Source organism: Anoplolepis gracilipes, chromosome 12 (assembly GCF_047496725.1).
Source record: "Anoplolepis gracilipes chromosome 12, ASM4749672v1, whole genome shotgun sequence".
Classification (NCBI taxonomy): Eukaryota; Metazoa; Arthropoda; class Insecta; order Hymenoptera; family Formicidae; genus Anoplolepis; species Anoplolepis gracilipes.
In genome coordinates this window covers 10,974,435-10,999,481 of record NC_132981.1, presented here as the reverse complement: position 1 = coordinate 10,999,481, position 25,047 = coordinate 10,974,435, and the positions used below count along the sequence as shown (strand labels likewise).

The following is a 25,047-nucleotide window of genomic DNA, read 5'->3' as shown; positions in this document are numbered from 1 at the left end:
AAAAAAATATCGAGATACAAAAAGTATGTTCGTATATATCTAAGAAATATATTTATATTTCTGACCGAGAGACGAATATTATATTAGGCGAGGCGGAGACTGCTCCGCCTCGCCGCCTCGGCTCCGACACTCGACATGTTCGTAAAATACATATTTTAAGTATCTCGTCGTTCCGTTTTTCGCAAATTTCCAATCTAAACGTTAACTTTATTCTTTCAATTTATTTTTTCCGCTCATCTCCTTTTCTATAAATGTACTATATATTTTTAACAAAGATACATGTATATTAGATACAAATATGCATCTTGTTTTAATTTTAATTTAGCATAATTGGAAAAATTAATCGTTCTTTTTTCCTTTAAAAGAAGAAAAATATAGAGATAAAAAGAGATTAAAGTTTAATTGGATTTCCGTAGTTTCTGCAAAACTGTTTCCTAGCTCAAGTTCTACGAACTCTCTTGTCTTTCTCCCTTTCTTGACAGTGACGCGCGAAATCGAATACTCTCGAAATAATAAGACAAGGCAGATATTGTTATTCGAATTTCTGATTTAGGTGTTAACGGAGGGTAGGTTAATATTGGAGTTTACTTTCGACGACCTCATGAGGATAAAGTCGTGGCATATGTCGGTGAGAACACATCGAGAACTGGTGCCGAGATCTGTTGTTAGTATGCAGCAGGACCCGACGATGCTCGAGCAGATCAGCAAAAATATCACCAGGCAGGGCATGTCAAACTTCACCCTCAATTACCTTAGAGTATGTATCTTTCGTAATGCTTATCTTAATTATATATTAATGCACCTAGTATTAAATTGATTAAGTTGAAATTAAATTGAAAATTTATTTACGAATTAAATAGCTTTCTTTTTATGATTTTGGCGTAAACGAATGAATGGAGAAACTTTTGAAATAGATTTTTATTCTGCAAGTTCAAAATTAAGAAAGATAATACGATTATTTTTAATATTTATATGCACATATTTTTACGAATGTGTATTAATTTAAAATGAGCGAATATAAAAAGTCATTAATGAGTATAATAATTATATATAATCACAAGCAAAGAGTTAGAAGATGATAATTTCAGTATGGTGTGTCAATCTGGAGTCAAGTCGAAACACGGTTGCCTTCTCGAAAATATCTCCGGTTATCCGGGTTACTACAATCTACCTTCTTTCCGCGCTCGAAAGCGCTTTCACCGGGGGCGCCCGCGCATTTCGTTGTGTATTCGAGTCCAAGTTGAAAAGCCTATCGATTGTTATGATCACGAGAATGTCCTCGCTCATTGTTGAATTGAAATACACAATGTTACGGAAACGCGTGACTACAGCCGCTTTTCGAATAATTTCTTCTTGCGAATGAAAAATCATCGACGACGAAAGCGGATTGATTTGAAAACGAAGCGTGTTGTTGTCGCATGAAATTCCAGTCGTTCGTCAAGTATTATTTAGTCATTTTACATTCACTGTATAATGGAAATAAAATATTGTATTATACAAATATTGCGTGGAATTACAATATATCGCATATACTATTTAATAGATTTTTTGCTATATACAATATATATATAATACCCAATTCGGCTAAAAGTATAGAGAAATTTTACATATATTTTAAAAGTTAAAAAATGAAAGACATTACAACTTTTCACTATGGTTGAGTACATGTAATGATTTTGTTACAGTTATGCGTAATTCTGGAGCCGATGCAGGAACTGATGTCGAGGCACAAGGCGTATGCGTTGTCCCCTCGCGATTGCTTGAAGACAACCTTGTTCCAGAAATGGCAGAGGATAGTTGCCCCGCCGGGTAAGAGAGGTAGACGAACAGTTGCTTTACATGAGAAGCACCAGCCAGTGGAGCCGAACGACCATCGATCCTGATAGACAACGAGATCGGTCTTTGCCATTCGCGGAACGACGTACTGTTGTTGTCGTCGGTTTTCTTTGCCACTCTGTCGCGATTCTTGGTTCTATCGGTTTTCTTCTCATCGAGCTTTGCCGATCATGAGATTTGCCGATTTCATATCATCCAACGATTAAATTTGTTTCTTCTTGTCAACTTTATTAGGGTTTGCTAACGCAACGTTGCTTTGCTTTATTGATAATCACATTTAACGAATGTTTAAGTCATTATCGAATTAAGCTAAAGCTTGTAAAAACAGTAAACTGTTACATTAAAATGGCAATTATTTTTTATTCTGCAAATATACATATTAATGTCATTCAGTTACTTTTCGTTACTTGCTTGACGTTGCGTATTATTGTTGGCGCCCATCTTATCGCGCTTACACGTGCATCGCGTTTCTTATTTCACTTGCAATATTTCGCAACTCGAAATATATACATACTCATCATTTCCTCCCGGTATCTTTTTAAAATTAATCAAACCATGGAACCAAGCAGCTACGACACTATGTATTATCATGCCAAGCATGTCTCTCTGTAAAGATCGCTTTTGAGAGTGCAAAGTATTTAGTAGCGCGTGAAAGAAATAGACCTGACAATATGTCTATGTATTTGTTCGTCTATCAATGCATGCTTGTGCTTGTGCGTGTCAGAGACCTTTGATGATGAGAAAGGTCCACAGCTGGGTAGCGCTCTTAAGTTTATCAGTGTGTAGCTACACACGTGGCCAAGCATTGGCGATCGAGTACGCGCAGCGTCGTGTTCACGATAAACCTATTTTTTCAGAGTCCCAGCGGCCGGCTAGTAAAAGAAGAAAGCGAAAGGGTAGTACATCGGGACCGGGCAACAATGCACCACCCGCCCCGAGTAAAAAGCGTTCACCAGGTCCAAATTTTTCTCTAGCGTCGCAGGTAAATTTCTTCTTTCGTAAAATTCGTTTTCTCAAGAAGATTAATCATTGATTATATACGTTTCAAGAAGCAAGGATTAACTAGAGATGTTCTTTTACTATGATTCAGGATGTAATGGTCGTGGGTGAGCCATCTTTGATGGGTGGTGAGTTTGGAGACGAGGATGAACGACTAATAACGAGGCTGGAGAACACGCAATATGATGCCGCGAACAATTTGGATCCTCATAGTCATGACGCGACCGGTGGCCCACCGCCACATCCTCATCAGTTCCATTCGGAACCGACACCTGGCAATTCCTGGCCACCAGATCGCGGTCCTGGTCCGCCACAGGGTGGTCCTGGTAGTCAGGTAGGTAATGTGTACAATTTATTTATATAGAATATTCAGCAAAGTTGATGTTGAAAGATTCAACATCAAGAGTGCTCGGTTTATTTCAAAAAATTAAAGAGAAATAAATTTAAGCGCAACATGTTTTTAACACTAAATATGTACTGTTTTAGGGAGTCCAGGGTGGTCAAGCGGGTGCAGCCGCGGGTGTACAGGGAACGCAGGACGCCAGTCAGCAGCAGCAAGACAAAAAGAGCCCCGCGGTGAGCCAGTGAGGCCAGGAGTCCCCGCGCCCCCCCACCAGGGGGCGACGGGGGCGCAGGCCCAAGAACGTGGCTCCCTAGCGGGGCGAGAATCCTAGCCTCCCCACTGCCGCCGCCTATCTAGCTTCTGCGGCCGGCTCCACGGCTGGCAGATTGTCGTCACATGTTGGCGTATTTCCGGCGTTGGGCTGTCAACCTGGTCTGCCAGCAACAGCAGCGGGCCAGCATCATCCGGAGCAGTTGGGTCACGTGGCCGCCGCCGCCGCCGCCGCCGCCGCTGCCGCCGCCTCGATGGGCATGGAGTCCTCGGAGCTGATGGCGATGGCTCATTATCAAGCACAGCAGCTGCAGCGGCAGTTGCTTGCCGAGCAATCGGGTCCGGGCACCACGATGCTGCCACCTACGTCTGCTCAGTCTACTGGTGGAGGCTTGACGCAGTCGCAAGGACTCCAGGGGCAGCAGCAGCAGCAACAGGGTCAATTGCAACCGGGTCAGGATCCACTACAGAGCCTGGTACAGCAACTGCTCTGTTTACAGCAGATTGAGTATTTTCTCGCGCAGCGCGGTCACAAGTAATTACATTTTGGAGAACGTACGGATCGTCTCACGCAAGGTGATTGGACCAGAAACTCGTAACGTACGGAACTCGTTGTAAGCGAGAAATGCGTTTGTGCTAAAGTGCTCTGGTTCATCGATAGATAAATTCCGTGCCGAGTTGTCGAGCGACCCTGCAGTGCTGCTGCAGTCAATGTTGTGACACTATCGAGGATGAAGACGAAAACGAACTTACATGCAGTGGCAGTTTGCTCGAGTTCGTAATGTTTTTCTAATTCTTGGACGGATGGGGGAGGGGGAGAGGTGGCGCGGTATCTTCGAGTCCGTCACGATCATACGGGAAGATTATAAGAAGAGAGATCGAGAGAAGAGAGCGATAGATAAATAAAGGAGAATTTGGCCCGTTTACTCGTGAATTATTGTATCGTTTCGAAATACCGTGCGGATAGACAATGATTTCCGAAATAGAGGAGGTCAAGTGTTTTAGCGTGTGATAAAAACTTTATGTCAAAAATTATATTAAATATGAAAGGTGGAACACACAATATGACTGAACAATGAAAGATCGCTTTTGGACAAAAAAAGAAAGCGAGAAAAAAAGGAACGTTAATGCCACACGCATCAGAGACGATTATCCGCTCTAGTGCGAGCTGTGAATGAATCTCTATCCGTCAACAGTATTGATATAATTAATAGAATAAATGAATATAAAATATTGTAAGAACTATATCGTAAGTACGTATTTGTGCAAATGTCAGTGTGCAAGTTAGGTAGAATGCGCAGTATGATAGTGGGAGAGAATATATGCTCGGGGTATATGAGAGAGAAAGAGAGGGAAAAATGAGCACGCGAGAATGTGAGTGAACAAGTCAGAAAGAAAAAAATGTGTGTGTGTGTGTGTGTGTTGTGTGTGTGTGTGTGTGTGTGTGAGAGAGAGAGAAAGAAAGAGAGTAAGCAAGAGAGAGCGAGAGAGTTAACAGAGTCACTTTCGATTCGAAGATGTTTTTAAATGCGGGGATTGACCGAACGTCAATGCACACACAAATCTCGCTAATTATCCCGAGGGCTCGTTATAAAAGTTCATCTTTTATTATTATAATTATTTGACGAACCACGGAAAGTGTGAGATTTTGCATGTTAAACATGTACGAGGGATCTCGTTTCTAAACGTTCGACATTATTGGTACGTGTAAACATAAGTGTAAAATATTCTTGGAACCGAGACGACACGGTATCAATCTCCACAGTGCAGGAAAAAAAAATGTAAAAGCGTTTTTTAACAAAATGCTTCGCGTTTTATATTTATGTTACATCGCGTTATGATACGTAGCACAGCACGCGTATCCACGTCTTAGGAATTATATGTGTCTTTTAACTTTATATATGGGATATATTCAGGTGAATACTTTACGTTCACTGATCTGATCAAGTTTTTACTTTTAACCAGAGCTTTTTTAACGAAAACATTAGGATTTTTATAATATTATTTAACGTATTAGTAATGTGTGTGCGCGTGGTGATTCGATACAATGCACACAATGTACGTCAAATGAAAAAAACATACACAAAACACATACGATACAGACACATGTAAATCTTTGAATAAAGTTCCTTGCGCGTTACATTTTAAACATCAAGTATGTTCCTCGTTATATGTTTTAGACGCGTCGCATTTGTTCCTATTTTTTACATTTGTGTGATTTGTTACGTGTTCCTTCTTTTAAAAATCATTCAAATGATTTTATTAAAGTAACAATTAATCATTCATTTTTTTTAAATCATCAATATAATACTTGGTTAATGTGATCTTTGATTCTCGTGAATTTTTTTCATGTACGATGATTACGATTACTTAACGACAATATGCATTGATGAGATTCAGAGTTACACATTATCACGCGTCAAAATGTAAGAAAGGGGAACATTGTTTTAGTTAGTATAATAATAATACATCACAATTATAATACATCACACGATATCTGCGATTTCTTTGGCGTTTTCCAGCATGGCTAACGTCATCATTCGAATACGATCCTGGTACGAACTCTGCTTCGATTCGGAATTTATGTTTTTCGAATATACATATATAAATACATACATTTACGGACATAGGCACGTATATTTGAGCACATAAACAATTCACGTGTCACGAATAGCGCTATTGTTGCAATTATTGCCTCTAATTGTAGATCATGAAACGCACTCGTAAATATCATTCGCGCGAAGTTCTCACGTTGGGTTAATTAATCGAATAACAAGTTCGCGTCATCGTAACGAGACAAAAATTTTCTGCGAAATTTAATATCCAATTTTCTTCCATACTATTTGTTCAATTTTAATTGTAATCCAAAGAGAGCGATATTACTTACGGGAGAACAAAAGCGATGTATCACACCTTCGGGATCTTTGAATCGGATCATTTTCAGGTATCTACGAGTGAATGAATCGAATCCGACTATTTGTCGAATTTTTATGCAAAGAAGCAGTGTGGAAGAAACGGAGCGCATATACATATAAAAATCCATAGAGTTTATATCCTTAGAGAGTAAAACATTTTCTGCATTTTTGGCATGTCGAAGTCACACAAGAATATATTTTGAAATATGTACAAAGACTAACATATATCAGACATACTCATGTGTATCACACGGGTATCAATCATTTTTGTAATTTTCTTTTTTCTCCGAGAGATCGCCATTGTGTTCTCATCATTTCGCTTGTTTTGAATGCGTGTATTGCCACACATTGATCTTGTATCTTTTTCTTTTATCTGTTTCTTTTTTTAGATTGAAATAAAGTAGGCTATCCCAGATATGAGAGCGAATGTGGCTTATACGTAGAATGTACCAAGAGCGAAAGACGAATCGTGTGTGACAAAAAAAAGACACGCACGCGTGTCATTGAGCACGCATTTACACATACCTACACAATTACATACATATACACTTGCTCCAGAACACAAAAAGAGTCGTGAATTAGTTAGATAAGCCACGCGTGAAGCCAGTACAGTCCCACGGCGTGAGAGTGTGCGAAAGTAGGGGAAAGGTGTATTTCGTAAAATATACTTGTGCATATATAGAGAGAGAGAAAGAGAGAGAGAGAGAGAGAGAGAGAGAGAGAGAGAGAGAGAGAGAGAGAGAGAGAGAGAGAGAGAGAGAGAGAGAGAGAGAGAATGAGAGAAAGCAAAGCGAAATCGCAGAGCGTAAGAAAGAGAAAACGCACGTATATTAGGAGCGCGTGTGTATATGCGTGCATGTGCGGGAGAGTACGTGAGAGAATGTACGAATGATTTCGACACGAGCATGCAGTGGGTTTTAGTATAAATGATCTATTGACAAATGTTGTATATTATTACGAATTATAATGACACTATTATAATTAATTAATTAATTAATTATTATACCCTAATAATGTGAATTGAATTTAAACGACAAAAAATACACGAAATGATAAGTAATAGGCGAACAAATTTTTAATTGTTAGCGAAACACGCACGAAAGCCGAAATTATAATGCCCCACGGGCATCCCTAGGCCGAAACTCGAAAGTAGCAGCAAATCGCATCCGCGCGACATGGTCGAAAATACAACAAGATGCATTACACCGAGTAAACGACAAAGTCGCGCGGAGGCGAAACGGTACGGAACTTGAGATCCTTGCCGGGAGAAAGTGCATCGCCCAGGCCTCGAGCGGCACGATTTGCCCTCCGTATAAGGAAAGGACTGTGATCTTCGTTATAGTAGTCCGATCCGTAACGCGCGGTTCATGACGCTTCGCTGCAAATAAACAAGATCTCGACATTCCGCGGTATCGCACTAGTCATACATTCACAGGCAAGCGCAATGTGGTAAAGTCGACCGGCGAATATTTACGAGCTGGCTTTACCGATGATGATTAACTTTTAACCGCGGTATTTTTATCGATTCTTCACCTTTTTCTACCTCGAATCTTATAGAAGGAGATGAAGAACCGCTCGAATCAAACATTCATAACAGGTTGATAAAGATTTAGCAAATATCATGGATATCGTCGCACACGTTATTGCGTTAAATATTTTTTTTTTTTTTTTTTCAAAACTATATGTTACATTTGCGTTAAATTATCTTTCTCTTTCTGGAGTGCATATGATTTTAATGTCTACCCGAAGATAAATCCCGTGTGTTCCGTTCGAATAGTCGGCGATGCACTTCGAAACAGCGTTGAGAATAGCTACGAGATGCGAGACGAGACACGCAAACGCTTGGCCGCATCTTCATTCAGAAGCTATTTTAATTTCAAACAATGGTTCGACGAGTTGTCGCGCTATGGGGAACGTCTCGAGCGATACTCCTCGTGATTGTTCATCGCCATATGGGGTCATACTTGTACGAGTCAAGTTTTTTTTTTTTTTTTTTTTTTTTTTTTTTTTAATTATGCGCAGGAAGGAAAGCGGAGGGACAACGGGCTCGGCGGGCTCAGTGAAAGTATCGATCATAATAGAGTGACAGGTCGCACACAAGGCGGATGACCTAGGGTCGTGCATTAATAATCTGCGAGAAAGCGGCTTTTCGTTTCGAACACATTTCGTCCTTTTCTTTCCTTGTATTTCTTCGAATATGCAAAATGTGGAATTACGCATTCATATTTTCTCATACGAGAAAGGATATATATATATATATATATATATATATATATATATGTGTGTGTGTGTGTGTGTATATATATATATATATAAATGCTGAATCTCTTTCGCTGTATGGCGATCAGAAGAGATTGCCGGGATAAAATTTAAACGCTTTGCCTTTGAAGTCATGCTTCTCGTTTCCGCGTGAAATGTACAAAAAGGATGCTGATAAAGGACGAATGCGAAAGACAATGCAAAATTTATTATGAATAATCCTTAACATGATGATGCGTCGTATTATTTCTTAATTAAAGTAATTTTGCGTTAATTACAAAATGAATCTTGTGTTTTTATCTAATTTGGCTGAAATTATTCTTCGATTCTTACGCTATGTATTGTAATGCAGATTTGATAGATCGAAGAATGCGATTTACTTGTACACGAGTAAAAGTTTCAACACACTTTGCATTTTAGAAATTTTGATTCTGAACCTGAAATTTTCGAACTATATAATTATTGTTCTTTAATCTTGAACATGTATCTTTTCTTTTTTTCATAGACTACTGATTTAGAATTGCAGAATAAATTTGCAAATTTTAGCATATCAACGAAAATCATCAAATTTTCTACAAGCAAGTAGAAATGGCAATCAAACTAAAAATTATGTACTTGCAATTATAAATTTTTTAAAAATATAAATTACTTTAATATATTAATGTGAGATTGATCAGCGTCTATAAAGTCTATTTTTACTGATTTTATCTAGTGATTGAAACTTTCATTTGCAGTTGATGAGATATTGCATAGTCACACATGCCAGAGAAATTGAATAAATTCGCGCCGAATTCTTGTCGCAAGCTGTATTATTAAACATATTAAAATGATGACCTTTAATTAAATCTTTCGCGATTGTGCAAATCGTGCGTGATTCACGAAGCCATCGACTGATAAACAGCAAGCGTTCGATTAGCTTAATTTCTATTCATCAACAAGATTTAGCACGAATGACATTTGCCGGCCGCGATGTCGTAATTCATGATTAATATTTAATAGACTGTTAATAAACGAATTGTTCATCCAGCGTCCCTGTGAATAGAGAGTATCGTGTTCATTCAATTGACTCATTCACCCAGACATTAGTACATTCTGTTTGATTAGTCTACACGATAACGATTCGTATTTCGTCGCACGAAAAATGGAAAATTAGAAAAGAGAACAAAGTTATCTGTTAAATCTAAAAAGATTTTAGAAGATTATTTATTTCCCTATCGAAATATTATTTCCCTACTCGAAACGTCTTTGATTTAAATATAATTCGATAATTAAATATATTCTGACACGGTTAACGTTTGAAAGCATGATCGATCGAATTATATAAACGCGATGCTGCTAATTTTGTGTACGAGATTCTTCGCTGCATGATGGTTTGATTCTGAGTCGAAAAGATCTCGAATACATTTTGACTCAAGAAAAGGAAGAATATGTCGTATTCGAAAACGGTACTTGTGAACTTTGGATTAAATGGCCGAATGATGACTGCGATTATTATCGCGATCACTTTCTTCTCGTCGATCAAGCGATTCTTTAAATCGAAGGACTGATTTTTGCAGTCAAAGTTCCTTATTAGCTCATTTAGTGATATAACAATTCTGCTCGAAATATTTTTATGTATCCTCCAATATATTAATTATCTTTACTGATATCCGGGATTTTTTAATAGTTTATTTTTAATTTCTGTTAATAGAAAAAGCAAAAAAAGAGAATATGAAAATTGAGATATGTGCAATATATTCAAATCTTATTTATCTCGATAAAAAAAAAACGTTTTTAATTATCTCGTTTGTTTAAAATAACCGCGTATGTACATTTTGTAAAATTCTCGATCATCAATACTGGATATAATTTATATACGACTCAAAAAATATATACATATACCAAAATCTCACTGATTATTATGCCGTGATCTACGCAGAACTTTACAATTATCTTGGAATCAAATTGCATATCACCGACCGAATCTCAGGAGAAGCTGATTAGTATTACGGAAGCGATGCGGAAAGTCAAATATTACAATAACCGCGATCTTAGACCGATTAGCGTCTCCCTGTTGTCCACTCGATGCTGTTTACCTTAAAGGATGATATTCCAAATAATTGTTGATAAATGGTCAGTCCTGTATATAATGCTAAGGAGGGAAAGAAAAACGTGTGCCATTCGTCGCTGCACGACGAACACAAGTGAAGGCAATACATACATTGTTGTTCCAAGTTCAGAGGACTTTTTTCCATTTTTATTTTTCAATTTTTAAACCTTTTCCTCGTGCTCGTATATAATTAGAATATCCGATTCTATAATTAGATATTCTAATTACTCGAATCATTGAATCGTATGCAATTCTATCCAAATGGGCGCTTTTGAGAGGACGATATTTGTCAAATAATTATAACGATTATTTTTTTCGATCAAAAATATCGACAGAATTAATGTTAATTTTTGTTAAAAAGTTGCACTGTAGTTAGCTGTCTATTAATTTAAAAAATTCTTTTTTTATTTAAAGCTGTGCTTATAGAAAAGAAGATTTAAGCACGAATTATAAATAATTATATAATTAAGATATTACGATTTTTCAAACTGTTTAAGAGTCAAAAATACATCGAAATTTTGCAGAAATCCTTTGTATGTGATTCGGTTTTTCTGATAAATCAAACATAAAAAAGATGTATTTTATTGTTGATAAAAATATAATATTACTCACTATACGTTGCCGTCGATTGCTATTCAGTATTTTTGTAAATATTTGTCCTTTGAATTTGGCACACTGAAAGCTCCAAGAAGCCTCTCTATGTGGTCGATGTGAGAAACACAATCCTGAGATCGGCGGGTCGATCAGATCTTTAACACCGGACATCAGTCTTGAGCGACGATTGCGCACCTGTTAGTGTGTAAAATATTAGCGAATTAGGGACGATTTAATTGCGATCAAGGATATTACCTACCTACCTACCTACCCACTTAGTGGACATGGGCCAAACTCGGTATATTATATTAATATACGTTCAAAGTTGGCCCATCGCCATGACCAATGAAGTAATAAGAAAAGAAAAAAAAAAGAAAATAAAAACAAAAATAAATTGTCATCTAATTACATTTTTACGCACTCCAAATTTTTATCCTCGTCATTTGTATCATAGCAACCATGTGTTTAAAGAAGGATCCACATTATATGTATGTAATCAAAATTGTAACTGATAAAACGTTAATAAAAAAACGATATTCGAAACTTGCCTGTATATCCCACCGTTGCCGATCTTTTTATTTTCACAATGACCTTTTTAATGAACAATAACATTTTTATTTAATCTATATATATTAGTCGTATATGATTTTCGTTAATATATTAAATTTACTTCCGCGAGACCCTAGCAGCATCGTTAAAAGAAATAGGATCGATTACGTGCAAAATATATGCAATTAACAAACACTGATCACTACTGTTATCGTAATTCGTTTTAAAAAACTCACAACGCGCCATATCGTCGATATACTTGGTTTAAAAATTTATATAGATCGCACACGTGTCTTGTCAAAATCTCCTCTAGCGACTAGATAGGATACTAAGACCCGTTCTACAATAGAGTCGTAAGAAATTAACCAATCACAGTTGAATTTAAAGAAGAATATGATTGGTTTATTTTTTACGATTGACGACTAACGACTGATTGTAAAACGGGTCTAAAAGTCCCTACTCAATGACAAATTGTCGCGCTACGGTACATATCGGGTTGCAATCGGCGATAATCGGCGGTCATCAATTGAATGTAAATTAGCCATGTGATGTATAGAATTAACTACGTAAATTCATAGAATTAGAAAATTCAAATAAAATATTGCAATTGCTCCTTCACCTTTTACCTTTTTTTTCTTCGAAACAAAAAAAATCAAATTTGACATGTCCTTGAAAATTCGAAATCTAAACCTTCCCCCCCCCTCCCCCCCGCCCCGCCTCTTGCCGCTGTACGATGCGTACATTCATCTCCGCGCAACTCCTCTTCGTCCGTCGACAATCGATGGTTATGTATGCGCGGCTGTTATGTATGCGAGCAGTGATTTCTTCTTATAATTAATTTAATTACGATCTATCAAGTATACGTGCGTAACTTTAGGAAAAAAAAAAAAAAAAAAAAGGGATGCGTTTCATATACACGTATAACCTTCACGCGGTTTTTTCGATAGGGTGAACGAAAAAAAGCAGGACCGACAACACAAAGTGTTACGTATAGTGTCACCACGCGATACTCGCGATCACGCGGTTATTTGTGTAGGAAGATTTCGTATATATGTAAATGAGAGTAAATAGATTAATTAATCGTACTCTCCGCGCGGAAAGTGTTCACAACATAACGCAGCACCGAGATCGAATGATGTACACGTGGAAACTGACCGGTCATGCTTTCAAACGGTTCAATGCCAGTTGCAACAGTCACAATAGTAACAGATTAGCCATCATTTTGCAACATTGCGGCTCGAAAACGCAAAATCGCGGTAAATTTGGCAGCTACCGCAAGAGAATAAGTTTGTGGTTCCGCGAACAGAGCACGCAGGTTGCCCAAGTTTGCAAGAAACAATTCGAGTTTGTGGCCGCTCAACGAATCAGGCGATACATACAGATTTTTCATCTCTATACGAAAATATGGGACGAAGTAGCGTTGAGAGAATTCATGCGATCATGGAGATTGAGACTCGCCAAAAACGCCAAGAATTTTTTGATAAGCGCGACGGGGGTAGCTGTGTACAATTGGGATCGCGATAGAATAAGCGATGAGGAAATTAATAGGTAATTGTGACACACGTTTATAATGATAAAATGTATGTATAATATTTCTAGAATAATATTTTTCTAATAATACTTTATATTTCTTGCAGGTATAATTGTGAGATTGAAGGAATTTATAAATTGCGAGACTCCACAGTGGTCTGTGCTAAATGTCATTTGCGAATTGTCATTGATGTTGTACAGCCCAATGTGAAATATTGTAAATGTAATGGAGTTCAATCTTCTGTTTCCTGTAATCAAGATTGTAAGTTTTTCTTATATCAATTATTCAATATAATATAAGTTGTTATAGTTTCTATTTTTATATGTTTTGCTATTTAATTTATAAAATGTACAACAGTAGATAGTTGGCAGCCTTTTATCGAGCGTCAAGATATGTTGATATGGAGAAAAAAAGAGCCTAATTCTGGAGGATTATTTGCATACAAAGTATATGGTTCATTCTCTGATGTTACTGCCGATGATTTTCTGCAAGTACAAATTGATGTAGATTATAGAAAACAATGGGATCCCACTGCTCAGGAATTAACGATTATTGAAACCGATCCAAAATTAGAATCATCCGTTAGTCATAGTACTGACATTATTCATTGGGAGATGATTTGGCCTGTAAGTTTGAAATCTACTATCTCTTATTGTGAAATAAATCTTCTTATTTGATAATTGATTAATTTGCATTGCGTAGAAATTATTTTCTAACAGAGATTATGTATATCAACGACGATGGATCGTGGATAGAGACAAGGGACTTGTGATTATTGTGAGTCGAGTAACAGAACATCCTGATGTGCCTGAAAGAAGGGGAATTTATAGGTATGTAAAAAGATTCAAGAGATCGCATAAATATTGTATGTATATATCAAATATTCTTAATTGATCACTTCTGTTTACTTGTACATTTCATTAACTGACAGAAATAATTTAGTTGAATAATTGAGTATACAGAATTAAATATCAAATAAATTTTGAACTTTTTGTTAATGGATCAATTTCAATCTGAAATTTGTATGTAACAGAGTCAAGACATACTGGTCGTACATGGTAATAAAGCCTTATACAGAATTCCATGAGCCAGGCATCGAATTTGGTCTCACTTACTTTGATGATCCTGGTGTCGCTGTACCAACTGCTGTTACTGCATGGGTAGCATTGAGAGGTCTGTTTTCTTACTACAAAGTGAATGATAAGATCTTTTTCTTAATGTATTGTGAAAATAATTATAATATATATACACGTACATATATTTCTAGGTTTACCAGACTTTTTAGTTCGCATGAGACAGGCCTCAAAGGATTATCACAAATATAAACTGATGAAACAAAATGCATCTGAATCTAAAAACACACATCTTACGTTGTCTGAGGAGAACGTTTCTAAAGAGCAAATTAAAGTTGATGTAGAAAATAATTCGGACGACGATAAAAAAACGATGAGAGATTATCAAGATGACCACAAGATCCCACAAGATGATTCTACTAATGATACTAATAAATTGGATGAAACACGTGATGTACAGGGAGAAAATGATAAAACAGAAACTGAAAATAAGGATTCTTCACCCAAAGAAGAGCAAGGTTTATTGCATTATTTTTATCTTACAAAATTATTTGCATTTTTGGATTTTTGACAATTGGATTTAATGGAGTAACTTTTGACTAGTAGATGTTTTAATGTAATTTCATATGGGAAGAATAATCTACTATGATATAAAGAATAGAAGAAATAGAGCAGGTTCACAATGAACAAGCAATATTTCATTAAAATATATACAAATAGTATGTGCTTTTGTGTATAGCGATATAAAATTGTGAATATGACAAATCCCATCCATTTAATCAGTGATTTTCATCTTTTATAAAAAGAATAAATAAGCAAGTAATAAGTAATAAGACTGATTAAGTGTCATTGTAATTTTAGTTTATTCGCCGAAATTTTATTCACGTATTGTAAACAGAGAGTAATTAATTGAAACAAACATAAAATATCTGTTTAATGAACAAATAATAATTCGAGCTATTTTGGTTTAATAATTTATATCTATATGATATATAGATTTCAATACAAAAGTAAATCAAATTTCATTGTATCTCTCTAAACATAATATAAAACAAGTAAGATATACTTGTAAATTATTTAACTTGCTACATGCATATATTAAGTGCAAATTTCCATTAAAAAAATTTCAGTTTTTTTTTCAATATAGTACTTTTTAAATTAATTAAAAATTTTTGCTATTATTGAATTCTTTTGTATCTCAAGGAATTATATGATAATTGTAAAATTATCACATTTACATTTAATCAATTTCCTCTTTCTAAAATTATACATTCATATATACAAAATATCTTGATTGTTTTATATTGTGTATATATATATATATATATATATATATATATATATATATATACATATACATATATAATATATACATATTTGCACAGAAAATGTAAATACATATGGAATACATAAGTATAAGAATATATATTCATATATTATTATGCCTAAGAATAAGAAAATAAAGAGAATAAAAAATATTATATAAATATTCTTCAAGTATACATAATATATATTATCGTATAAGGAAATCTTATAGAAAATGCAATTGTAATAATTTTCAATAGAATAATCATTATGTAAATAAATCGTATGTGCTAATTATACGTATGTCATGTCAATATATCTGGCGTTTATTTTGTAATGCTCTATTTCTACTAAATATAAAACATATAATTTGTAGATTTAAATTAAAGGGCATTATTATTCTTGAAAAAAGATATGCCACAAAATAGATTTATTAAGAAAATAAAAATGTACAGTTTCATATAAAAAATTATGTTTATATACAAATAGTATATTTAAGTTTTTAAAATAATTTTTAAATTTTTCATGCTATACAATATTTTCATCTATCATTGCATGAGATATAAGAGTATCACCTTCTATATCAAGCTTGAAAGCAATTTCTTCTGGCAAACTTTTTGGTGCAGACAAAAAACCTGAGCAGTCTTCATCATGACATTTCTGGTACATTTTTTTCTTATTTAAATCCACAATCCAATATATATTGTTGCTTTTATGACACCTGCCAATGTTTTCACAGTATCTATAAAACAATGTAGAAAGATATGTTTTTTATATTATTTCTTTTATATATAGAGAAGTAGATATATAGAAAAGAATATTAATAACTGATTATCATTGTATTACCTGTTACCATAAATTTCGTATCTCAATATTTTGAGCTTATCAGAATATTTAACGATACGTATTTTGCCGGGATCAACAACACTGTTAATATATTTGTCTATTTCAGGATATGGTGAGATTTGATTATCATCTTCGTGACTGTATTGCGTTGATATCTTGGAGTAAAGTTGAGCTTTTATATTACTCCGATTAAAAAACTCGAGCAAAATTAAGTTTTGTTTGTTTGGAAAATACGATATCAAGGAATCCAAAAAGATTCCTAACTCCTTTTCTCTGCATTTATTTATGGGATTGTGCGTACAATCTGCAGAAACCGTTAAATATGATTGTTTTCCCCATTTGGTGGAAAGATATATTCTAAACTGTCTATTTTTTGTGTAAACGCTATTGTCAACAAACAATTTTTTGCCATGGTTTGTTTCTACAAGTAGTTCCTCGATATCTGCTTTATTAAACTGATTTAAAATTCCATGCACCTGTGTATCTGATTTTAGGTAGAGCATAATATCATTGTATATGGTTTTGATGAACTTTCCAACATGTGAATTATCCTTAAAGGCCATGTCTTTCATAGTGAAAATCACATGTCTGCTGAATTTTGTACTGGATGTAGAGTCCAGTATTAAAAAGTTGTTTCTATCACACAACAATTGATAATAGGTAAGTAAATATACACGTATAATATCTATTAACGTCCTAGTCATGCGTGAGCCATTGCATAGTGGATTTAATTCCACCAGGTATTCTAAATCCAGGTACAACCAACATGGTGAATCTTTTGGTATTACCTGTTGAAAATTTATAACAATTTTTGAAAACTTTATGTAACAAGAGAGAGAGAAGTACATTAAAAATTTTATATAATTATGAAAAAATATATGAATAATGTATGCGTAGATTCTATAGATTATTACAATGTAGCAATAAAGTTGACACTCAAATGTATCAATTTACATAATTGACAGATAATAATGATAATAATGAAAAAAAGTAATGCGAAACAATGTTTATTATGTTTATTTTTGTTTTCAAACTATATATTGTATATACTTTTCTATCTTGAAATTCAAGAGAGAAATATTTAACTGTTTTAATAATTTTTAATATGTATTAAAATAAATATATTCAGGTTCAGATATTCACCTCGTATGAACATCTTTCTTCTTGCGGTTTTGCCTTGTAATGCCACCAATAGACCTCTGGGTGAGCAACGATGAATCTGCGACTACCATCGCTGGGCCGTTGATACGCAAATGTGCAAAGCGTGTCTGTTTTAGTGCTATTTTTGACAGCTGCTGTCAGGGCATCGACTTGTCTGTGAAATTCTCGCCAATACTGCGTCGGACCTAATATATGCGATGGCATAACCCGATGTGTTTTTACCCAACTAACATTAGACTTGAATTTGCGCTTCCGTATTTTGGTGCCGTAAAACTTTTCCGTGCAAATCGTATCCATCGTACTCATCACTTTACATATGAATGAACAATTCATACAATTCCCTTATCACAATTTTAGAGATGAAAGATATATCTCTCGCAAACAAACATGTTGTAGAGTCGGAACAGCTGATCTAAACGAACCGTTTCCCGCCAATTTTGTGACAGCTGTTACCTGCTCTTACGTGATATGTCATTCGTGTAATGCAGATAAAGATGCGTTTCGAAATTCTACTCGTAGGGTAAATTAGCATTTAATAGCGATCAATCAAGAGAAAAAAGCAAAGATTTCTTTGTCCTGAATCATAAATTCAATGCTATATTCTACAACAACTATAAAGCATATATATGTTATTTTCTCTTCTTGTTTACTTAAGCCTTGTACTATATATTAAAACATTACGAAATATGAGGAATGCTCGATCTATTTATATATGTCTATGATTGGAATATATCATTAGAAATAGATGGTGTGTGTGGCACGATGCAATCATTCCAATTAAAGGCCGATATTTATAGTTTGTTTTTATATTTAAGCTCATTTTAAGTCGTGTTTTAGATTGTCTTAAGACTCGTTCAGCCAATCAGATAGAATTTTAAGACGATCTTAAATATATAAGAATAAATTATGAATACTGGCCAAAGAATGATTCTAAATGTAAATAAAATTAAAAATATATGATATGTATGAAATTAATTAGATAGGTAAATACATTTCTAATATATATATTTATGAGATGTATTATAATACGAGATAAAAAAATAATATATATTTTATTTTTCTAAGAAATTCTGGAAAATAAACTATAAAGCTATATGCTTTTCAAGATTATAATCACGCGAAATATTCTAATATTGTATATATGTATTGGTTAAATAAATCGTAGTAGCACAAGTATTATTTCAATAAAAAATTAGATCTTGCATCGTTTCATCATCGCAACTGTTCCAAATTTACAGGAAACCGGTCGTATGTGAAAGTGACTTGTTGTCGTATATTCAACTGGATTCGTGCAATGACATCGTAACATGATCGGTACGTTTTGATTATCCATTGTATGCAAATTTTTTTTCGTATTTCAATTAGAAATTAGGTGACACATATTCATTCATCCACATAGTACATCGCAACATTTTTTATTAGTCATTGTGTCCTGATCTTTTGTGTTTGTTATTATTGTTCATCAATTATACATGTGATTTTATTCTCGTGTATAACTATCCTAAATTAATGACATTTATGCTTATAAGTGCAAATAAAGATGAAAATACATGTTGACTTTAAAAAGAACTAAAATAGAAATTTCGATATAATATTTTGATAAAATTCTATTGTTTAAATTTTCATAGCATATACTTATTGTGTATAAAAAATGTACTATACTTATTATTATATTTGGTATAAAATTGTATAAAAATTCAAAATATGTTCTATATATTTTATTAAAAATTGCGTGAAAAATATTGCAGAATGTGTGACTCTGACAATTTGAGAGAAAGAGGAAGAAGAGGAAAAAGTCGAGAGAAGAGGCCATCGAGCGAAGTAAACCTGAGGTGAGTTTTATCATTTGTATATTAATTGTTATATAAATAACATACATTGCATTAATTTGATCATTTATTTGAACAATTTAAACAAGAGAACATTAGAGAAAAATACTATTATATAATATAATAATTATATAAATTCTGTAAAAATTCTATTAAAAAAAATAGTCTAAAAATTTATAAAATTATTCTACATATATTATATATCTGTTTTATTGTTGTATAAATGAAAAATTCGACACACAATATAATAAGTTTTTTTTTGAATATCAATGATTTTGTGTGAGCGGATGTGTTCTGGACAAATTTTAATTTTATTTTAAGAAATAACAGATTTGTAGAGATTATAGGTAAATTATAGATTGTATATTGTGTTTTCAAATGGATAGATCAGAATAAATTAGGAACTAGTATAATTTTTAATAGAGCCTTTTTTAATATATACTGCAAGAGTAAATTAGAGTATAAATAAATTAAAAGAGGCTAGAAAATATATTTAAAAAATTATAATAAGTTGTAACAATACGCCGATTCTATCCTAATTTTTTATAGCTGATCCGTCTATATTCACAAAATCAAAAAAATATTATTTAAAAACTTTGCTTTAACTAATGTAAAGCCAAGTTTTCAATTAATTGAATTACACATAATGTGACAATAAATCGTATAAATATTTATTTTATTATTAATATAAATTATTAATGTAACTATTATAAATATTTATCAAAGTAAATTTTTCAAAGAAAAATTAAATATGTGATGACAGTTGCTCACAGTGCAAGAGCCACTCGCTATCACGAAAAAGAAGTAACAATAATAAATTTTGAGACTTTCCAGAAGATTTTCATACATTCCAGTTTACCGATTTATCATGCTTTTTTAAAGAAAGGGATACGTGAAAAAAATCTTGCGCATGTTTCAGACGGAATGCAATAACATTGGAAAACTTGCTGATGCGAAGTAGTTACAATTTTTGTAATTATCATTATGGCAAATCGCTTACGCGAGAATTAATTATTAATATATGTCCCAATCCGTTTACCAGGAATAGCTAGTGCCGAAGCCGCTGAAAGCGGCGTGCACCACGGGTGCGGCCGTTTCATACGAGTAAGGGGCAGCGTAAGTCTTGGCAACCACCGGAGCGGCATGAGCGGTGTACGCAAGAGCCGGCGCCAATCCGGCGATCGGGGCTTTAGCCAAAATCGGAGCAGCAGCAACAGGTGCATAGGCGGTCTTGGCGATGAGGGGAGCAGCAGCGGGTGCGTACGCGTAAGCGGTCTTGGCGATCAAGGGGGCTGCCGGGGGTGCTGCGTAAGCGGCGTACGCGGCGGTCTTGGTGATGAACGGAGCGGCATAAGTCTTCGTCAGCAGGGGGCTCGCATAAGCGGCAGGGGCTGCATAGGTCGCCTTGGCGAGGATCGGTGCGGCTGCGGCGTATCCGTAAGCGGACTCGGCGGCGTATCCGTAAGCGGTCTTGGCAAGCACCGGAGCAGGGTGAGCGGCGTACGCGGGCAGGGCCGGTGCGTAAGCGGCTTTGGCGATGACCGGTTGCGCGGCAATCAAAGGCTTGGCCAAGGCCGGCGCGGCGTACGCCTTGGCGATCACCGGAGCGGCGTAGCCGACATGGTGCTCGAGCAGATCGTTGCTTATATGACTGTTGCTCACGCGCACCGACGAGTGCGCGGAGTCCTCGGACCGGCTGTACGAAGACACTACGTTCTGGCCAGCGTAGCCCTTCTGCGTGGACTCCTGGCTGTAACCGATGCTGCTGTGATCAGCGGACAGTGTGCCGATGTCGTAGGCTGCCGGTCCGCCGGCGTTCGCCGCTGCCACAAGGACTGCCAGTATCACGAACTGCGATAAAGAATATTATTATGAATAATATATTAATAATAAATGAATATGACACTTTGTATATCAATACTTAAGATAATTTTCAGATTTTAAATTTAATAAGTAAATTAAAGTATTTATGTAATGTACTTGGATTTCATAAATTTATAGCTTTTGACAATAGAGCAGTAATGTTTCCAGTTTTAGGATAATCGATTTTATATTTAAAATGCAATCTCAATTTTTTTACTTGATTTATTAAAATATGAATATATAAATTTTGATAAACAGCAAGATGTATATAAAACTAATGATCGATTATATCTATATAATTGAAAGTATTTGATTATATAAAATATCATTCTATTTTTATTTCAATTGTATTTCAAAATTTGCATCCTCTATAATTTTTCATTGTTTATTAATGAGCATATGATAAGAAAAAATACTGATATAAGTTCTCGAGAGATTGATGTATGTCTGCTTACCTTAAATGCCATTTTGCTTGTTTGAAGTGGAACAACTACTGGATTCTGCTGCGAAATGGTATCTGCTGGCCACTATTTATATGCGGGTGAGATTGTAGGGGGTTCAATTGAATTTTGGGCACAAGCTTGTTCAAAGTGATTGGGCATGGCCAATGAGAGAGGGAAACGTATATGAAACTTCTTTGTGAGAAATCATTAAGAAAGGAACATACAAAGATGCAAAGGAGAGGAGGTAGAATAGTCGTTCAAGGAGGAACATGGACAAATTTCGGGCGTGGTCCCTAAGAAATTAAGATCATGCACCTGGTACAGAATTTGGCTTGTTAGGAAACAAAATCGAGAGCACGACAATTATGATGGTAATAATTACTTTTCATTCTAGTTTCACTTCTGGCGTTCGATTGCTTAACACACGAGAATATTTAAATATTTTTCTTGCATCCGAAAAGATATAAAGACACATTTAATTAATTATAATCAATAACATTTCCTTTCTGTACAGAAGAAATACAAAATTTAAAAAACATAATGTTCCTCACGAGTAACGCGACTTTTATAATAAAATACGATTAGTCATAATATTTTAAAGATGAATGTAATTAGAAAATTATTATCTTTTGATACTTTCTTTGTTTTTGTATATTTTAATTGCAAATATACAAATATACAATTATAAAATACTTGCTCTCAAAATTTACATATTTTATCTGCACAGTAAAAGAAATTTAGATGATGCGATTTTCGTATTTTAATCAGTCTTATTATGTAATATGAAATGTTTATATAAATTTACCATGATATTATAGAACTCGCCAAGGACATACTTTCTCCAAATTCTCGCACTGACATAAGCGCTGTCATATGTGTAACAGTGAGGAGATACGTAACACTTACTGCTCTCGTTATTAGATATAAAAAAATGGGTGTGTAATCGCTTATATATAATTATTTCATAAGCTCAAGGATTAAATTTAAAATCGAATTATTTAGGATTCTTTAATTCGAACTTTTAATTCGAATTATCGTGTAGAGATTTCGAAAGAAACAAAGATTACTTTAGAGAAACAAAAACATCGATTAAAATTAATCAAAATGACAATCAATTTCCCATTTTATAAATTTGTTTCTCATCTCGTCAATTTTAAAATTACAAGCAATAACATAGACGCAAATATATCAGAACGAATTAAATCAGTAATCAAATGTGATAAATAGAACGATAACAGATAAGAAACTGAATGATTATGTCATCAGCTTCGATGTTTAATTTACAAATTAATTTAAATTTTATTAATTATAATCTCATTTTTATCCTGGGTTTTATAATTATTTGAATTACTTGCAGATAATTTATACATTATCATACAAATCAGAAATCTTGGAACACGAGATTTTTGTTTCTCTCTTTCAATATTGAAATAATATATATTAATTAAAATTATATTAGATTTAATCGAAATTGAGCGCTCTTTTTCAATTAGATCTTTTTAACAAAATTGTCTTAATAAAATATATATTAGGACCTTTAGGGCCTCAGTTAAATATTATATATAAATAACTAATAAAAAAACAAATAAAACGCGTTTATACAATATGCATTTTCACTAAAAAACATCGATGCGGCCCTTTGTTATAAAGTTGATCACCGCTGCTTTAGGATGGTGCTAGGTCACGGACAGGCGTACCCCTTCACATAAGTCGTTGAATTTTCTCCTTTGTAAAAGTATGCTTTATGCGGAGATTACCTTCATCTCTGTCCGTGACCTAATATCACCCTAAACCCTTTATTTTACAATCGATAAATATAACACTGGCAGTTTTTCGACTTTTATAAGAACACGCAAGTATACGTCATGTATTTGAGAACATCTAATATTTTGACCGTTATACTAATATTTAATATTTTTCCTATTTTATCGCGAACACATGAATAAAAAAAATTTACATTTAATAATAAGTTAATAATTTTATCATAAAATCGTATAAATTTATAACTTATCATTGACAATTTTTCAAAACAAATATAAAAAGACTAGTATATAATCTAGTATATAACTAGTATATAATCTATATGTAACTGCCTCTTAATATGTTTCTATATATAATTATTTTAAAATAACTAATAATATTAATATTTAGATTTTCTTAATTATATAAAATTTATATTGCAGGTGGAAATTATAAATTTAATAGTTCTATAATATTTATACAAAAGAATTATCAAAAAAAAGGACGACGAGGATGGGATTCGAACCCACGCGTGCAGAGCACATTGGATTAGCAGTCCAACGCCTTAACCACTCGGCCACCTCGTCACGCGTAAGTTCCTGTTCAAAATGTTTATAATAAGGAATAATATATTGCTGTGAACGTAAATGTATTACTTAGCAACTTTCGTAGATTGCATAAGATCTAAGGAAACAGCTGCCTTAAAAATATATATAAACGACTGCGTTCTAAATTCACTGTTAGTACTAGAAATCGCTAATATACACGCAACGTAAACTATAGATTTCCATTACTAGCAATGAACATGGTCAGTATTAGTCTATAGCAAATATATATATTGACAAGTATCTCTACAATGCAGTTTATGTATGTATATATTTTATTTTGTGAGCACTGAAAAACGACTAGCAATAAATAGCTAGTGAATAACGCACATGTGCGTTATATGTTGTGTATGTGCATTGCATTTTTATATGTCAAACAAATTTGCCGATATTATTTTATTAGTATTTGCGAATGTTATGTAATGCCAGTGAATCTCTGATAAGAATAGAGATTGATTTACTTTAATTTTACAAAATACAATAACATATGTCAAATGCTAAGTATCAACTGAGCAATCAAGCTATTTTATTGTGCAATTATAATGTAGTTATGTTAATGTCTGAATATATTGAAAATATTTAAAGAATTTTATGTTAAAATATTTATATATGTATCAAATAATTTCGCAATGATCTATTTTGTGATGCAACAAATTGCAATAAAATCTATCGATAATTCTTTATCGTTTACTCTGTTTATCTTTAATTTCTCGCATCGATATTGTAATAGAAAATACGATAAAAGAATGTACATACATATATATATATATAAAAGATTCTTCTACATCATATCTACA

The 25,047-nt window shown here is 34.0% G+C and overlaps 5 protein-coding genes, 1 long non-coding RNA gene and 1 other non-coding gene across 9 annotated transcripts in view; 4 read left to right on the top strand and 3 right to left on the bottom strand.

Annotated features, from left to right (window-relative positions):
* Chi (LIM domain-binding protein 2 Chi) overlaps positions 1-3,613 on the top strand; it is a 74,523-nt gene extending 70,910 nt beyond the window's left edge. For 2 of the 3 annotated variants that reach the window (XM_072903391.1, XM_072903393.1), the window contains exons 5-9: positions 554-757; positions 1,686-1,818; positions 2,694-2,818; positions 2,927-3,169; positions 3,322-3,613. In XM_072903391.1, the coding sequence (XP_072759492.1) occupies positions 554-757; positions 1,686-1,818; positions 2,694-2,818; positions 2,927-3,169; positions 3,322-3,423 (807 nt within the window). In that variant the 3' untranslated portion in view covers positions 3,424-3,613. The remainder of the gene's footprint in view (positions 1-553; positions 758-1,685; positions 1,819-2,693; positions 2,819-2,926; positions 3,170-3,321) is intronic. The other variant, XM_072903392.1, reaches the window with a different exon arrangement.
* Positions 3,614-3,635: 22 nt separating this feature from the next.
* Positions 3,636-9,036, top strand: LOC140671788 (uncharacterized). Its single transcript, XM_072903396.1, has one exon. It carries the CDS (start codon positions 3,703-3,705, stop codon positions 3,985-3,987), a length of 285 nt encoding a protein of 94 aa, XP_072759497.1. The 5' UTR covers positions 3,636-3,702; the 3' UTR covers positions 3,988-9,036.
* Positions 9,037-12,586: 3,550 nt separating this feature from the next.
* Positions 12,587-15,571, top strand: LOC140671786 (stAR-related lipid transfer protein 7, mitochondrial). The gene is made up of 6 exons (XM_072903394.1): positions 12,587-13,402; positions 13,492-13,646; positions 13,743-14,011; positions 14,088-14,215; positions 14,419-14,558; positions 14,653-15,571. Exons 1-6 carry the CDS (start codon positions 12,912-12,914, stop codon positions 15,027-15,029), a joined length of 1,560 nt encoding a protein of 519 aa, XP_072759495.1. The 5' UTR covers positions 12,587-12,911; the 3' UTR covers positions 15,030-15,571.
* Positions 15,572-16,182: 611 nt separating this feature from the next.
* Positions 16,183-18,204, bottom strand: LOC140671664 (DNA-directed primase/polymerase protein). Its single transcript, XM_072903162.1, has 3 exons — positions 17,753-18,204; positions 16,610-17,397; positions 16,183-16,505 (listed from the first exon to the last, which is right to left on the bottom strand). Exons 1-3 carry the CDS (start codon positions 18,101-18,103, stop codon positions 16,292-16,294), a joined length of 1,353 nt encoding a protein of 450 aa, XP_072759263.1. The 5' UTR covers positions 18,104-18,204; the 3' UTR covers positions 16,183-16,291.
* LOC140671667 (uncharacterized) lies at positions 17,161-23,009 on the top strand. The gene is made up of 5 exons (XR_012047781.1): positions 17,161-17,269; positions 19,009-19,084; positions 19,519-19,602; positions 21,945-22,276; positions 22,724-23,009. It is a non-coding gene; the product is annotated as an uncharacterized lncRNA (long non-coding RNA).
* On the bottom strand, positions 20,126-22,046 carry LOC140671665 (uncharacterized). The gene is made up of 2 exons (XM_072903163.1): positions 21,918-22,046; positions 20,126-21,450 (listed from the first exon to the last, which is right to left on the bottom strand). The coding sequence occupies exons 1-2, from the start codon at positions 21,927-21,929 to the stop codon at positions 20,635-20,637; spliced, it is 828 nt and encodes a 275-aa protein (XP_072759264.1). The 5' UTR covers positions 21,930-22,046; the 3' UTR covers positions 20,126-20,634.
* Positions 23,010-24,150: 1,141 nt separating the features above from the next.
* Positions 24,151-24,232, bottom strand: Trnas-gcu (transfer RNA serine (anticodon GCU)). The gene has a single exon. It is a non-coding gene; the product is annotated as a tRNA-Ser (tRNA).
* Between the last annotated feature and the right edge of the window lie 815 nt (positions 24,233-25,047).

Bases quoted from the DNA above. Each gene is read 5' to 3' on its own strand.
- LOC140671788 (XM_072903396.1), top strand. From the start codon at position 3,703: ATGGGCATGGAGTCCTCGGAGCTGATGGCGATGGCTCATTATCAAGCA.
- LOC140671786 (XM_072903394.1), top strand. From the start codon at position 12,912: ATGAGAGTAAATAGATTAATTAATCGTACTCTCCGCGCGGAAAGTGTT. The intron at 13,647-13,742 runs GTAAGTTTTTCT...AATGTACAACAG, and splicing joins TGTTTCCTGTAATCAAGATT to TAGATAGTTGGCAGCCTTTT. The intron at 14,216-14,418 runs GTATGTAAAAAG...TGTATGTAACAG, and splicing joins GAAAGAAGGGGAATTTATAG to AGTCAAGACATACTGGTCGT.
- LOC140671664 (XM_072903162.1), bottom strand. From the start codon at position 18,103: ATGAATTGTTCATTCATATGTAAAGTGATGAGTACGATGGATACGATT. The intron at 17,398-17,752 runs GTGAATATCTGA...AATTTTCAACAG, and splicing joins AAGAAAGATGTTCATACGAG to GTAATACCAAAAGATTCACC. The intron at 16,506-16,609 runs GTAATACAATGA...ATTGTTTTATAG, and splicing joins TACGAAATTTATGGTAACAG to ATACTGTGAAAACATTGGCA.